The sequence below is a fragment of the Anoplopoma fimbria genome, chromosome 2 (genome assembly GCF_027596085.1).
Source record: "Anoplopoma fimbria isolate UVic2021 breed Golden Eagle Sablefish chromosome 2, Afim_UVic_2022, whole genome shotgun sequence".
Classification (NCBI taxonomy): Eukaryota; Metazoa; Chordata; class Actinopteri; order Perciformes; family Anoplopomatidae; genus Anoplopoma; species Anoplopoma fimbria.
The window spans coordinates 207,543-221,520 of record NC_072450.1 but is presented as its reverse complement, the minus strand read 5'-3'; the positions used below and the strand labels follow the sequence as shown (position 1 = coordinate 221,520).

Here is a 13,978-nt window from a genome sequence, read left to right as displayed (position 1 = left end):
TACATATATATATCTACAGCGGGTACAATAAGTATTGAACACGTCACCATTTCTCTCAGTAAATATATTTCTAAAGGTGCTATTGACATGAAATCAGATGTCGGTAACAACCCAAGTAATCCATACATACAAAGAAAACCAAACAAATAAGTTCAGAAATTAAGTTATGTGTAATAAAATGGAATGACACAGGGAAAAAGTATTGAACACGCTTCCTGAAATGTATTTAATACTTGGTACAGAAGCCTTTGTTGGTGATGACAGCTTCAAGACGCCTCCTGTATGGAGAAACTAGTGGCATGCATTGCTCAGGTGTGATTTTGGCCCATTCTTCCACACAAACTGTTTTCAAATCTTGAAGGTTCCGTGGGCCTCTTCTATGAACTCTGATCTTTAGTTCTTTCATAGATTTTCTATTGGATTCAGGTCAGGTGATTGGCTGGGCCATTCTAGCAGCTTTATGTTCTTTCTCTGAAACCAATGGAGAGTTTCCTTGGCTGTGTGTTTGGGATCATTGTCTTGCTGAAATGTCCACCCTCGTTTCATCTTCATCATCCTGCTAGATGGCAGCAGATTTTTATCAAGAATGTCTCGGTACATTTTTCCATTCATCCTTCCTTCAATTATATGAAGTTTGCCAGTGCCGTATGCTGAAAAACAGCCCCACACCATGATGTTCCACCTCCAAACTTCACTGTTGGTCTGGTGTTTTTGGGGTGATGTGCAGTGCCATTTGACCTCCAAACATGGTGTGTATTATGGCATCCAAAGAGTTCCATGTTGGTCTCATCTGAGCAGACTATATTCTCCCAGTATTTCACAGGCTTGTCTAAATGTTGTGCAGCAAACTTTAAACGAGCTTCAACATGCTTTTTCTTCAGCAGTGGAGTCTTGCGTGGTGAGCGTGCATACAGGCCACGGCGGTTGATGCATTACTTATTGTTTTCTTTGAAACAATTGTACCTGCTGATTCCAGGTCTTTCTGAAGCTCTCCACTAGTGCTCCTTGGCTCTTGGACAACTCTTCTGATAATTATTTTCACTCCTCTGTCAGAAATCTTGCGAGGAGCACCTGGTCGTGGCCGGTTTATGGTGAAATGATGTTCTTTCCACTTCCGGATTATGGCCCCAACAGTGCTCAGTGGAACATTCAGAAGTTTAGAAATCCTTCTGGAACCAATGCCATCAGTATGTTCTGCAACAATAAGGTTGTGAAGGTCTTGAGAGAGCTCTTTGCTTTTACCCATCATGAGATGCTTCTTGTGTGACACCTTGGTAATGAGACACCTTTTTATAGGCCATCAGTTGGGACTGAACCAGCTGATATTCATTTGCACTGACAAGGGGCAGGACTGCTTTCTAATGAGCTTGAAGCTGGGGAGGGTACCACAGCTATGGAAGACGTCCTGCGTGGTACCAGTCCCAAAGACCCCGGGGGCCAAGGACTTCAGCAGCTTCAGGCCGGTGGCTCTAACATCCCACCTGATGAAGACCCTGGAGCGGCTGGTCCTTGTGCACCTCCGGCCCCTGGTGATCTCATCTTTGGACCCTCTTCAGTTCGCCTATCAACCTGGCATCGGGGTGGATGACGCTGTCATCTACCTGCTACAAAGATGCCTTTCTCACCTGGAAAAGGCTGGAAGCACTGTGAGAGTCATGTTCTTCGACTTCTCCAGTGCCTTCAACACCATCCAGCCTTTGCTTCTGAGGGACAAGCTGGAGCAGACCGGGGTGGACCACCACCTCACTGCATGGATACTGGACTGGGGAGTGTGAGTCAGATCGGGTGTCCTGCAGCACGGGGGCCCCACAAGGAACCGTTCTGGCTCCATTCCTCTTCTCCATCTACACATCAGACTTCACATATAACTCTGCTACCTGCCACCTGCAAAAGTTCTCTGATGACTCTGCATCGTCACCTCATCTCCGCCGGCGATGAGAGGGAATACAGAGAACTGAACCAGGACTTCATAGGATGGAGCCGGCAGAACCACCTCCAGATCAACTCTGGTGAAACCAAAGAGCTGGTGGTGGACTTCCGCCGGGGAAAACACTGTCCTCCGGAACCAGTGAACATCCAGGGACAGGACATGGAGATTGTGAAATCTTATAAGTACCTGGGTGTTCACTTGAACAATAAACTGGACTGGACTAATCACACTAACGCACTGTATAAAAAGGGTCAGAGCAGACTCTATCTGCTGAGGAGACTGAGGTCTTTTGGAGTGCAGGGAGCACTCCTGAAGACCTTTTTCAACTCCGTGGTGGCATCAGCCATCTTCTATGCAGTGGTCTGCTGGAGCAGCAGCATCTCAGCAGCTGACAAGAAGAGACTGAACAAGCTTGTCAGGAAGGCCAGCAGTGTGCTGGGTGTCCACTGGATACGGTGGAGGTGGTGGGAGACAGGAGGATGATGGCCAAGCTGTCATCCCTGATGAACAACACCTCCCACCCCATGCAGGACACCCTGGCAGCTCTGTGCAGCTCCTTCACCACCGGCTGCTTCACCCCCGGTGTGTGAAGGAGAGGTACCGCAGGTCCTTCCTTCCTGCTGCTGTCAGGCTGCACAACCAGCTCTGCTCCCAGCAGACCACATGACACATGACAATAATAACCTGTGCAATACACTACACTGTGCAATAATAGTTAAGAAAGTTAAAAATAGTTAAAATAGTTGTTGTTTTTTTTTCTCTGTCTGTAAATATAATATTTCAGTTATTGTTGTTTTTTTGTTTTTTTCTACTGTTTTTTATTGCTTATTTATAATACTTGTTTTATTTTATTTTTATTTTTTATTTCTTTATTTTTTTTTTATTCTTAGCTTGTCTTCTTCTACTATGTCTCTTGTGTGCACTTTACTCTACGCTGTTGTAAGTCTGCAAATTTCCCCGCTGCGGGACTAATAAAGGATTATCTTATCTTATCTTATCTTATCTTATCTTAATTACTGATAGATTTCAGCTGCTGTCTTGGCTTTCATGCCTTTTTGCACCTCCCTTTCTTCATGTGTTCAATACTTTTTCCCTGTGTCATTCCATTTTATTACACATAACTTAATTTCTGAACTTATTTGTTTGGTTTTCTTTGTATGTATGGATTACTTGGGTTGTTACCGACATCTGGTGAACATTTCATGTCAATAGCACCTTTAGAAATATATTTACTGAGAGAAATGGTGACGTGTTCAATACTTATTTTACCCGCTGTATATGCATATATGTGTATATATATATACATATACACATATATATGTATGTAAAAACATATGTATATGTGTATATATATACATATGTATATATATATATACATACACACATATATGTGAATGTATGAGTGTGACTCACCCGTTCTTTGTAGTAGAAGGACGAGATGGACACGGTGTCTTTGTCGGAGCGAGTCGGGCTGCCGCTGTACAAACGCAGAGTACTCTGAGACTCTGAACGCATCTTCATCGGAGTCAACACTCCGCTGTGATAGGCCGACAGAGCCGACAGGGACCTGGACACATTAAACACACACACACACACACACACACACACACACACACACACACACACACACACACACACACACACACACACACACACACACACACACACACACACACACACACACACACACACACAGTTTAACCTAGCTTAGCACAAAGACTGGAAGCAGGGGGAAACTGTTAGCCTAGCTCTTGTCTGTACGTTTTAAAGAAACTAGTTCCCACAGAGAATAAACTGACAAACGTCCTCACTTCTGTAGCTTCACAATAAAAGCTCATCGGTGATACCTTGACAGAGATAAGTGTGTGCGTTTACCTGGGGGTGGGCTCAGTGGGCGGGGCAGAGCGGTGCATGGTGATTGGTCGGGTGAAGTAAACCAGACAGCCGGCGCCACAGAAGCGAGCTCCGGAGGTCCGAGGGAACGGGATGTTGGCGTCCTGGAAACCAAACAGAAGATGTTTATCCTTTAATGACGGGTGGTGGTGAGGACACAAACGTCTCTTCAGGTGTCGGTGTTTGCCGTCGGTCACCTGATAGGAGCCGTAGGTGTTGGTGACCCGAGGGAAGGCCTGCAGGGCCGGAGTGACGGGGTTGGACAGGACGAAGGGGCCGGAGACGGGACCGTCCTCCTGCGTCTGACAGAGGAGACACTTTATGAACACAGACACTTTGATGATTCCTGTCTGTCCTGAGCTCTGAGTCCAGGCCTCACCGTGTCCGACTCCAGACAGGACACCAGCTGACGGACACACGGCTCCAGACAGTTCTGGTTCCTCTTCACCTTCTGCAGAGATGTGTCGGTCAGAATCTGAGAAACACAAAGAGTCACTTAACTGTTTCAATAAAGAACCAGTGAGATCAATGAGAGCGGTGCGTTCAGGAGCGTCGGTACCTTCTGGATCTTGGTCTTGGTGGCGGACGGGATGGTTGTCGGGGAGACGAACTGGAAGGTGGGCGCGGCGTTGTTGGGATACTGAGCGGGGAACTTGACCACCAGGTGAACCTGATGGCTGCCGAAGTGAGCCGACACCACGCAGCTCCGGTTCAACGCGTCCATCTGAACACAAGGACACTCCTCAGTGTGATGTCACTTCCTGTCTGACATTGAGCATCCTCAGCTTCTTAGTCACAGTGATTAAGTTCACGGACTAAGAACATGAATGTGGAGACAGTTTGTACTAAAATGAATAAAACATCAGAAAGCAGGAACAAAAGAGGGATTCGAGGTGCTTTTATTTTGAAAAGGAAGCTTTTCCTGCAAGCAGTGAGAAATATTCAAATGATTGACCGTTGATTAAAAAGAAAACGGTGAGAACAGGAAGCTGCTGATCATGAATGAAATGTCTGTTTCACGTTGAGACCTTGAACGCGTCTCACCTCCACGTCCACGTTTCTGATCTGCAGGTTGACCAAAGAAAACTCCTGCTGCAACGTCTGAGGGACACCTGAACCCACCGCAGAGCTCAGAGCACCGTCCTGATCTGAAGGAGGACAGAGGACAGACAGAGGACAGGAGAAAGGACAGACAGACAGAGGACAGACAGAGGACAGACAAACAGAGGACAGACAAACAGAGGACAGACAGAGGACAGACAGAGGACAAAGGACAGACAGAGGACAGGACAGAGGACAGACAGGACAGAGGAAAGACAGAGGATATATAGGACAGACAGAGGATATATAGGACAGACAGAGGATATATAGGACGGAGAGAGGACAGACAGAGGACAGACAGAGGACAGACAGAGGATATATAGGACAGACGGACAGACAGAAGACAGAGGACAGAGAAGACAGACAGAGGAAAGAGGACAAAGGACAGACAGAAAACAGACAGATGACAGACAGATGACAGACAGAGGATATATAGGACAGACGGACAGACAGATGACAGACAGAGGACAGAGGACATGACAGAGGACAGGCAGACATCAGGACGGACATCTCTGATGTTTTATTTTCAAACTCTGCTGTCTCTGTATGACGGACACATTTACTTCTTTTCTTCTGGTTTTCATGGTGAAAACACTAAAGTCTATCGAGTGTTTGACCTTTGACCTTCATCATCTCAATGTTTTCCCTTCTCACCCTGCAGGTTCTCGGCGGCGAGGCCAACGCTGATCTGACCGTCAGGTTCCTGAGACACCAGAGACTTCTCTGCCTCCACGGAGAGAGACATCCCGTCCATCAGCTCGTCCACCATGTCACTGACACACAGCTACACAACAACAACAACAACAACAACACACAGACAGACATCAGGACACCTGAGAGACAGATACTGATGAGAGACAGGAGGACATGAGTCTCTCTGAAGCTGCACTCTGACCTTCTGTAGCTGAGGATCCACCCTCCAGATCCTCAGAGTCTGATCTCTGGACCACGTGACCAGCTGGTAGTCCTTGGAGCCTGGACCGTCAACAAACAAACAAACAATGTCAACAACTGGACCGTCAACAACAAACAAACAATGTCAACAACTGGACCGTCAACAAACAAACAAACAATGTCAACAACTGGACCGTCAACAAACAAACAAACAAACAATGTCAACAACTGGACCGTCAACAAACAAACAAACAAACAATGTCAACAACTGGACCGTCAACAACAAACAAACAATGTCAACAACTGGACCGTCAACAAACAAACAAACAATGTCAACAACTGGACCGTCAACAACAAACAAACAATGTCAACAACTGGACCGTCAACAAACAAACAAACAATGTCAACAACTGGACCGTCAACAAACAAACAAACAAACAATGTCAACAACTGGACCGTCAACAAACAAACAAACAAACAATGTCAACAACTGGACCGTCAACAACAAACAAACAATGTCAACAACTGGACCGTCAACAAACAAACAAACAATGTGAACATCTGGACCGTCAACAACAAACAAACAATGTCAACAACTGGACCGTCAACAACAAACAAACAATGTCAACAACTGGACTGTCAACAACAAACAAACTGTCAACAACTGGGCCGTCAACAAACAAACAAACAATGTGAACATCTGGACCGTCAACAACAAACAAACAATGTCAACAACTGGACCGTCAACAAACAAACAAACAAACAATGTCAACAACTGGACCGTCAACAACAAACAAACAATGTCAACAACTGGACCGTCAACAAACAAACAAACAATGTCAACAACTGGACCGTCAACAAACAAACAAACAAACAATGTCAACAACTGGACCGTCAACAAACAAACAAACAAACAATGTCAACAACTGGACCGTCAACAACAAACAAACAATGTCAACAACTGGACCGTCAACAAACAAACAAACAATGTGAACATCTGGACCGTCAACAACAAACAAACAATGTCAACAACTGGACCGTCAACAACAAACAAACAATGTCAACAACTGGACTGTCAACAACAAACAAACAATGTCAACAACTGGGCTGTCAACAACAAACAAACAATGTCAACAACTGGACCGTCAACAAACATTTCTGATTGAAGAGTTCACAACAACATGTTACAGTGTATTAGACTAAAGACGTTTAGCCTAGCTTAGCACAAAGACTGGAAGTCAATGGAAATTGTTAGCCTAGCTCCATCTGATGGGTCACCTTCTTTCTGCGGCCTCCACTGGAACTCCAGAACCACGTCGTCGTGTCCCACGAAGGCGTGAACAGGACTGTTGAGGTCCAGCGTGCTCCACAGCAGCAGACTGTTCTCCCTCCGTAGCTGAGGAACCATCACCGTCACCAAACCGTTGGAGAACGGCTGACAACACACAGGAAACAACACACACAACACACAGGAAACAACACACAACACACAGAGGACACACAATGAAAACACTCTGAAAACAATGATAATAAGGAAGAGAATCCAGAATCCTGATAACTGTTATTTCTATCTGTGGACTCTTGGACTGTGATAGGACGAACTAAAGGTCTTTTATTTTGTAGGAAGTCTCTTCACTAACAGACGTTCTTTAGTTTAGTAGACGTTCTAACTAAACGCTGTTCAAAGAGACAAAGAGCCTCTACAGAGAAGAAATCAGCTGGAAGCTTAGATTGAAACAGGAACAGCTTCCAAATAATCAAACTGATTCTACATCAACGTTTATTGATCGATACTCAAACTCATTGGTTCACTCTGTCAGGTAAAAACTGTTTCACATGTAAATCAGATCAAAGAAGATCAAATATAACCTCTCTTTTTTTAACTCGTCTTCATCATTAATGAACTTGTGTTTAAGTTCTCTGATGTTGCGTTTGAGACTCACCGTATATCGGGCCTTCCACACTGGAACCTGACAGGACAGGATATTCAGGTACTTCCTGGGCTGTCGGAAATCCCAAAACTGAACACAGAGAAGGACGAGATTCAGAGAGTGGAAGAATCAAAGAGTGAGAGAATCAAAGAGTGAGAGAATCAGAATCAGAGAATCAGAGATTCAGAGAATCAGAATCAGAGAATCAGAGAGTCAGAGAGTCAGAGAATCAGAGATTCAGAGAATCAGAGAGTCAGAGAATCAGAGACCAGCAATCTTCTTCTCTTAATCCTTCTTCGTCCAGCTGATGAAGATCCTCAGATAATAGTTAATAATAACTCTTCTCCTTATTGCCCTCTGCTCTAAAGGGTGCGTTTGTTTTCCTCACCCTCACAGAGTTGTCCTGGCTGGACGTGGCGAGGATGAACTCGTTGTCCGGGTGCCAGTCGAGGCCGTGGATCTTGGACAGGTGAGCCGCCACGTACTCAGCAGCCGTGTTGGGTTTCTGTCAGAGAGGAGGAAGCTGTCAGTGAACCAGTGAGTCAGTGAACCAGTGAGTCAGTGAACCAGTGAACCAGTGAGTCAGTAAATCAGTGAGTCAGTAAATCAGTGAACCAGTGAACCAGTGAACCAGTGACCCAGTGAGTCAGTGAACCAGTGAGTCAGTGAACCAGTGAGTCAGTGAACCAGTGAACCAGTGAGTCAGTAAATCAGTGAACCAGTGACCCAGTGAGTCAGTGAACCAGTGAGTCGGTGAACCAGTGAGTCAGTGAACCAGTGAGTCAGTGAACCAGTGAGTCGGTGAACCGGTGAGTCAGTGAACAAGTGAACCAGTGAGTCAGTGAACAAGTGAGTCAGAGAACCAGTGAGTCAGCGAACCAGTGAGTCAGTGAACAAGTGAGTCAGTGAACCACTGAACCACTGAACCAGTGAGTCAGTGAACCAGTGAGTCAGTGAACCAGTGAGTCAGTGAACCAGTGAGTCAGTGAACCAGCGAGTCAGTGAACCAGTGAGTCAGTGAACCAGTGAGTCAGTGAACCAGCGAGTCAGTGAACCAGCGAGTCAGTGAACCAGTGAGTCAGTGAACCGGCGAGTCGGTGAACCGGCGAGTCGGTGAACCACTGAACCAGTGAACCGGTGAGTCAGTGAACCAGTGAGTCAGTGAGTCAGTGAACCAGTGAGTCGGTGAACCACTGAACCAGTGAACCGGTGAGTCAGTGAACCAGTGAGTCAGTGAACCAGTGAGTCAGTGAACCAGTGAGTCAGTGAACCGGCGAGTCGGTGAACCAGTGAGTCAGTGAACCAGTGAGTCAGTGAACCAGCGAGTCAGTGAACCAGTGAACCAGTGAGTCCCTCCAGCAGCTCACACTGACCTTGGATCTGAACTCACCCGTCTGTCCCAGATCCTGACGTCTCCGTCGTGACTGGACGCCAGCAGGTACTGGTTCTTCCTGTTCCACTTCACCTGAGACGCTCCGGCTGGAGGAGACGGACCGAGACAGAACCAAGAGAAGAAGATTGATTAAGATCAGAGTTTCTCCAGATCATCCCTCAGTTCATAGATCAATGAAGAAGGAGACTCACCAACAGCAGACAGAGCCACAGTGGGTTTACGAGTGTCTCTGTGGAGTCAACAAACACCTCATCACTGCAGGACGACCACATGACAGTTTATCAGCTCTATGCTAATGATGTACTGTGACGTCATCAGCTCTATGCTAATGAGGTACGGTGATATAGATATATATACAAAGCTCTGGAAAAATTAAGAGACCACTCCAAATTTTTCTTAAATCAGCATCTCTACGTGTATGGCAGCCATTCCATTCCAGTGTCTGTTGAATTCCAATACAGGCACACCTGATTCTACTTAATGAGGTACTGATTAGATGATCACCTGAACCAAATCTTATTGAATGAAGAAAAGTATAAAACCAGTGCTGTGGTCACTATCCTCTTGCAATAGGACCAGCTGGATGGTAGAAACAGTGCTAGTAGCACCTCAAAAGTAATTGGAATAAAAAAGTGACTATTGACCAGAGTTCAAAAGGAAAAGTTTTGTGTGAGGAAAATTCTGGTTCTACTGGCAGAGGGATACAGTGAGCGTCAGGCTGCTTCCATCCTCAACATGTCAAAGACGGCGGTTCATAAGAACACGGTCCAGCAGCAGACGTTAGGGACAACAAAGCTACAGACCGGCAGAGGACCAGAACGACTCTCCACTCACCGGGATGACGCCAACTCATTCCAATGTCACTCAACAACCGTAGGATGACATCAAGTGACCTCCAGAAAGAAAGGCAAACGGCAGCTGGGGTGAAGGTCACGGCGAGGACGGTTAGAAACAGGCTCCTAGGGGCCGGGCTGAAGTCGTGCAAAGCTAAAAAAAACCTTCATCAACGAGAAGCAAAGAAGAACCAGGCTGAGGTTTGCATAAGACCATAAGGATTGGACCATAGAGGACTGGAGTAAGGTCATCTTCTCTGATGGTTAGACGGAGACCTGGAGAGGCCTACGAGCCACAGTGTCTCACACCTACTGTGACATCTGGTGGAGGATCGGTGATGATCTGGGGTGCTTCAGCAAGGCTGGAATCGGGCAGATTTGTCTTTGTGAAGGACGCATGAATCAAGCCAAGTACAAAGTTGTCCTGGAAGAAAACTCTGACAATGTTCCCAAACTCTGAGGAGTGGTTTCTCCAGCAGGACAATGCTCCATGCCACACAGCCAGGTCAGTGAAGATGTGGATGAAGGACCAGCAGATCAGGACCCTGTCATGGCCAGACCTGAATCCAGACCTGAATCCCATTGAAAACCTCTGGAATGTGATCAAGAGGAAGATGGATGGTCACAAGCCATCAAACAAAGCCGAGCTGCTTGAGTTTTTGAGCAAGGAGTGGCATAAAGTCACCCAACAGCAATGTGAAGACTGGAGAGCACGCCGAGACGCATGAAGGCTGTGACTGTAAATCAAGGTTATACCACCAAATATGGATTTGTGAACTCTTCCTAAGTTAAAACATTAGTATTGTGTTGTCTAAATGACAAAATTTTCATTTTACTCAAACACATACCAATAAATAGTAAACCAGAAAAACTGATCATTTTGAAGTGATCTCTTATTTTTTTCCAGAGTTGTGTGTGTGTGTGTGTGTGTGTGTGTGTGTGTGTGTGTGTGTGTGTGTGTGTGTGTGTGTGTGTGTGTGTATCATATGTCATTGATTCCTCTCACCTGGTGTCCCAGATGTAGATGTATGTGTCCACTGAGCTGGTGACCAACAACTCTGGTTCAAACCAGGACCAGTCCAGATCACTGAGGACATGAACACACCTCAGAGAGTCATTGAACTAGAGTCATTGAACACACCACAGAGAGTCATTGAACACACCACAGAGAGTCATTGAACTAGAGTCATTGAACACACCACAGAGAGTCATTGAACACACCACAGAGAGTCATTGAACTAGAGTCATTGAACACACCACAGAGAGTCATTGAACACACCACAGAGAGTCATTGAACTAGAGTCCTTGAACACATCACCGTGCCTGTTAACCTGCAGAGAGGAGCGTTTGATTTAACCCTGTAGTTACCTGATGACCCGGGTGTGTCCCTGCAGAGACGTGTGGACTTCTCCACAGCCGTCCCTCCACGAGTAAAGATCCACACGCTGGTTACTCTGAAGACAAAACACACAACCGTTCATTATGTGTACTTCAGGAGCCTGTTTTCTTTTTCGTTAACAGCAGGACTCACCGAGGCAGCGAAGACGTGGGACTCTGATCGATGAGGGTTCCACTGGACCGTCCCAACGTCCCACTTACTCTGGCGCCCAATCTTGCGCGGTGGTTCAGAGGGAGCCTCGAGGTTCACCATGTAGAGGAAACGCCGCCTGAACAACAAGGATGAGGGAGACGGGTTTGAAAACATCGAGTGGATCCTCTTCAGTTACAATGTTTACAGTGACAGTGAAGGCAGCCTACAGGACAAACTTTAACCTCTACGAGGCGTTCAGGTGAACTAAACTTACCCGGACAGAACGGCGTGTGAGCCCAGGCAGTCCACTGACATGGCGGTGGCCTGAAATCACAGAAGAAAAAGAAGATGAAGGAAAAGAAGAAGAAGAAGAAGTAAAAATACTCTGTCACAGTTAAAGTACGAATACTTCACATTTATTAATAATAATTTTAATATAAATGAACATTTAGAAGTTATGTTAAATACTTTATATTTATGATATATACAGCGGGTAAAATAAGTATTGAACACGTCACCATTTTTCTCAGTAAATATATTTCTAAAGGTGCTATTGACATGAAATTTCCACCAGATGTTGGTAACAACCCAAGTAATCCATACATACAACGAAAACCAAACAAATAAGTTCAGAAATTAAGTTATGTGTAATAAAATGGAATGACACAGGGAAAAAGTATTGAACACATGAAGAAAGGGAGGTGCAAAAAGGCATGGAAAGCCAAGACACCAGCTGAACTCTATCAGTAATTAGAAAGCAGTCCTGCCCCTTGTCAGTGCAAATGAATATCAGCTGGTTCAGTCCCAACTGATGGCCTATAAAAAGGTGTCTCATTACCAAGGTGTCACACAAGAAACATCTCATGATGGGTAAAAGCAAAGAGCTCTCTCAAGACCTTCACAACCTTATTGTTGCAGAACATACTGATGGCATTGGTTCCAGAAGGATTTCTAAACTTCTGAATGTTCCAGTGAGCACTGTTGGGGCCATAATCCGGAAGTGGAAAGAACATCATTTCACCACAAACCGGCCACGACCAGGTGCTCCTCGCAAGATTTCTGACAGAGGAGTGAAAAGAATTATCAGAAGAGTTGTCCAAGAGCCAAGGACCACTAGTGGAGAGCTTCAGAAAGACCTGGAATCAGCAGGTACAATTGTTTCACAGAAAACAATAAGTAATGCATCAACCGCCGTGGCCTGTATGCACGCTCACCACGCAAGACTCCACTGCTGAAGAAAAAGCATGTTGAAGCTCGTTTAAAGTTTGCTGCACAACATTTAGACAAGCCTGTGAAATACTGGGAGAATATAGTCTGGTCAGATGAGACCAACATGGAACTCTTTGGATGCCATAATACACACCATGTTTGGAGGTCAAATGGCACTGCACATCACCCCAAAAACACCAGACCAACAGTGAAGTTTGGAGGTGGAACATCCTGGTGTGGGGCTGTTTCTCAGCATACAGCACTGGCAAACTTCATATAATTGAAGGAAGGATGAATGGAAAAATGTACCGAGACATTCTTGATAAAAATCTGCTGCCATCTAGCAGGATGATGAAGATGAAACGAGGGTGGACATTTCAGCAAGACAATGATCCCAAACACACAGCCAAGGAAACTCTCCATTGGTTTCAGAGAAAGAAAGTAAAGCTGCTAGAATGGCCCAGCCAATCACCTGACCTGAATCCAATAGAAAATCTATGGAAAGAACTAAAGATCAGAGTTCATAGAAGAGGCCCACGGAACCTTCAAGATCTGAAGACTGTTTGTGTGGAAGAATGGGCCAAAATCACACCTGAGCAATGCATGCCACTAGTTTCTCCATACAGGAGGCATCTTGAAGCTGTCATTACCAACAAAGGCTTCTGTACCAAGTATTAAATACATTTCAGTAAGCGTGTTCAATACTTTTTCCCTGTGTCATTCCATTTGATTACACATAACTTAATTTCTGAACTTATTTGTTTGGTTTTCTTTGTATGTATGGATTACTTGGGTTGTTACCGACATCTGGTGAACATTTCATGTCAATAGCACCTTTAGAAATATATTTACTGAGAGAAATGGTGACGTGTTCAATACTTATTGTACCCGCTGTGTGTATATGTATTTATATTTATTTATATATATATTTTAATAGACTATTCATCTGTGAACATGTATTGGATCACATGTATTGATGAAGTCTTGTCTCTGATCAGTAACTGGTTAACACAGGTTACCTGCGCGTCCCTGAACTCCACCACCACATTCTCGCTGCTCCAGCGCGCCGCCATCTTCCTCCGTCTTCACTGTCAACACACAGTCACGTGATCGTAAAGACACGTGACACCGCGTTCACGAGCCCTGTGGAAAGAACTGAGTGGCATCGAACGAATGATTCCGAACAAATAACTTAAAATGCAGAGAAAGATCAAAGCGAAACTGTGAATAAACGCGTCACTGGCCGGACGACGGAGCGCCTCA

General features: G+C 45.3%; 1 protein-coding gene across 2 annotated transcripts in view; it reads right to left on the bottom strand.

Annotated features, from left to right (window-relative positions):
* The window catches only part of wdr59 (WD repeat domain 59), a 27,308-nt gene extending 13,330 nt beyond the window's left edge, over positions 1-13,978 (bottom strand). For both annotated transcript variants that reach the window (XM_054619496.1, XM_054619504.1), the window contains exons 1-18: positions 13,735-13,978; positions 11,781-11,830; positions 11,507-11,642; positions 11,344-11,429; positions 10,982-11,062; positions 9,334-9,371; positions 9,140-9,228; positions 8,138-8,254; positions 7,762-7,839; positions 7,097-7,253; positions 5,820-5,899; positions 5,579-5,708; positions 4,868-4,971; positions 4,383-4,547; positions 4,203-4,298; positions 4,021-4,125; positions 3,806-3,927; positions 3,344-3,497 (exon numbers count right to left, since the gene is read on the bottom strand). In XM_054619496.1, the coding sequence (XP_054475471.1) occupies positions 3,344-3,497; positions 3,806-3,927; positions 4,021-4,125; positions 4,203-4,298; positions 4,383-4,547; positions 4,868-4,971; positions 5,579-5,708; positions 5,820-5,899; positions 7,097-7,253; positions 7,762-7,839; positions 8,138-8,254; positions 9,140-9,228; positions 9,334-9,371; positions 10,982-11,062; positions 11,344-11,429; positions 11,507-11,642; positions 11,781-11,830; positions 13,735-13,788 (1,842 nt within the window). In that variant the 5' untranslated portion in view covers positions 13,789-13,978. The remainder of the gene's footprint in view (positions 1-3,343; positions 3,498-3,805; positions 3,928-4,020; positions 4,126-4,202; positions 4,299-4,382; positions 4,548-4,867; positions 4,972-5,578; positions 5,709-5,819; positions 5,900-7,096; positions 7,254-7,761; positions 7,840-8,137; positions 8,255-9,139; positions 9,229-9,333; positions 9,372-10,981; positions 11,063-11,343; positions 11,430-11,506; positions 11,643-11,780; positions 11,831-13,734) is intronic.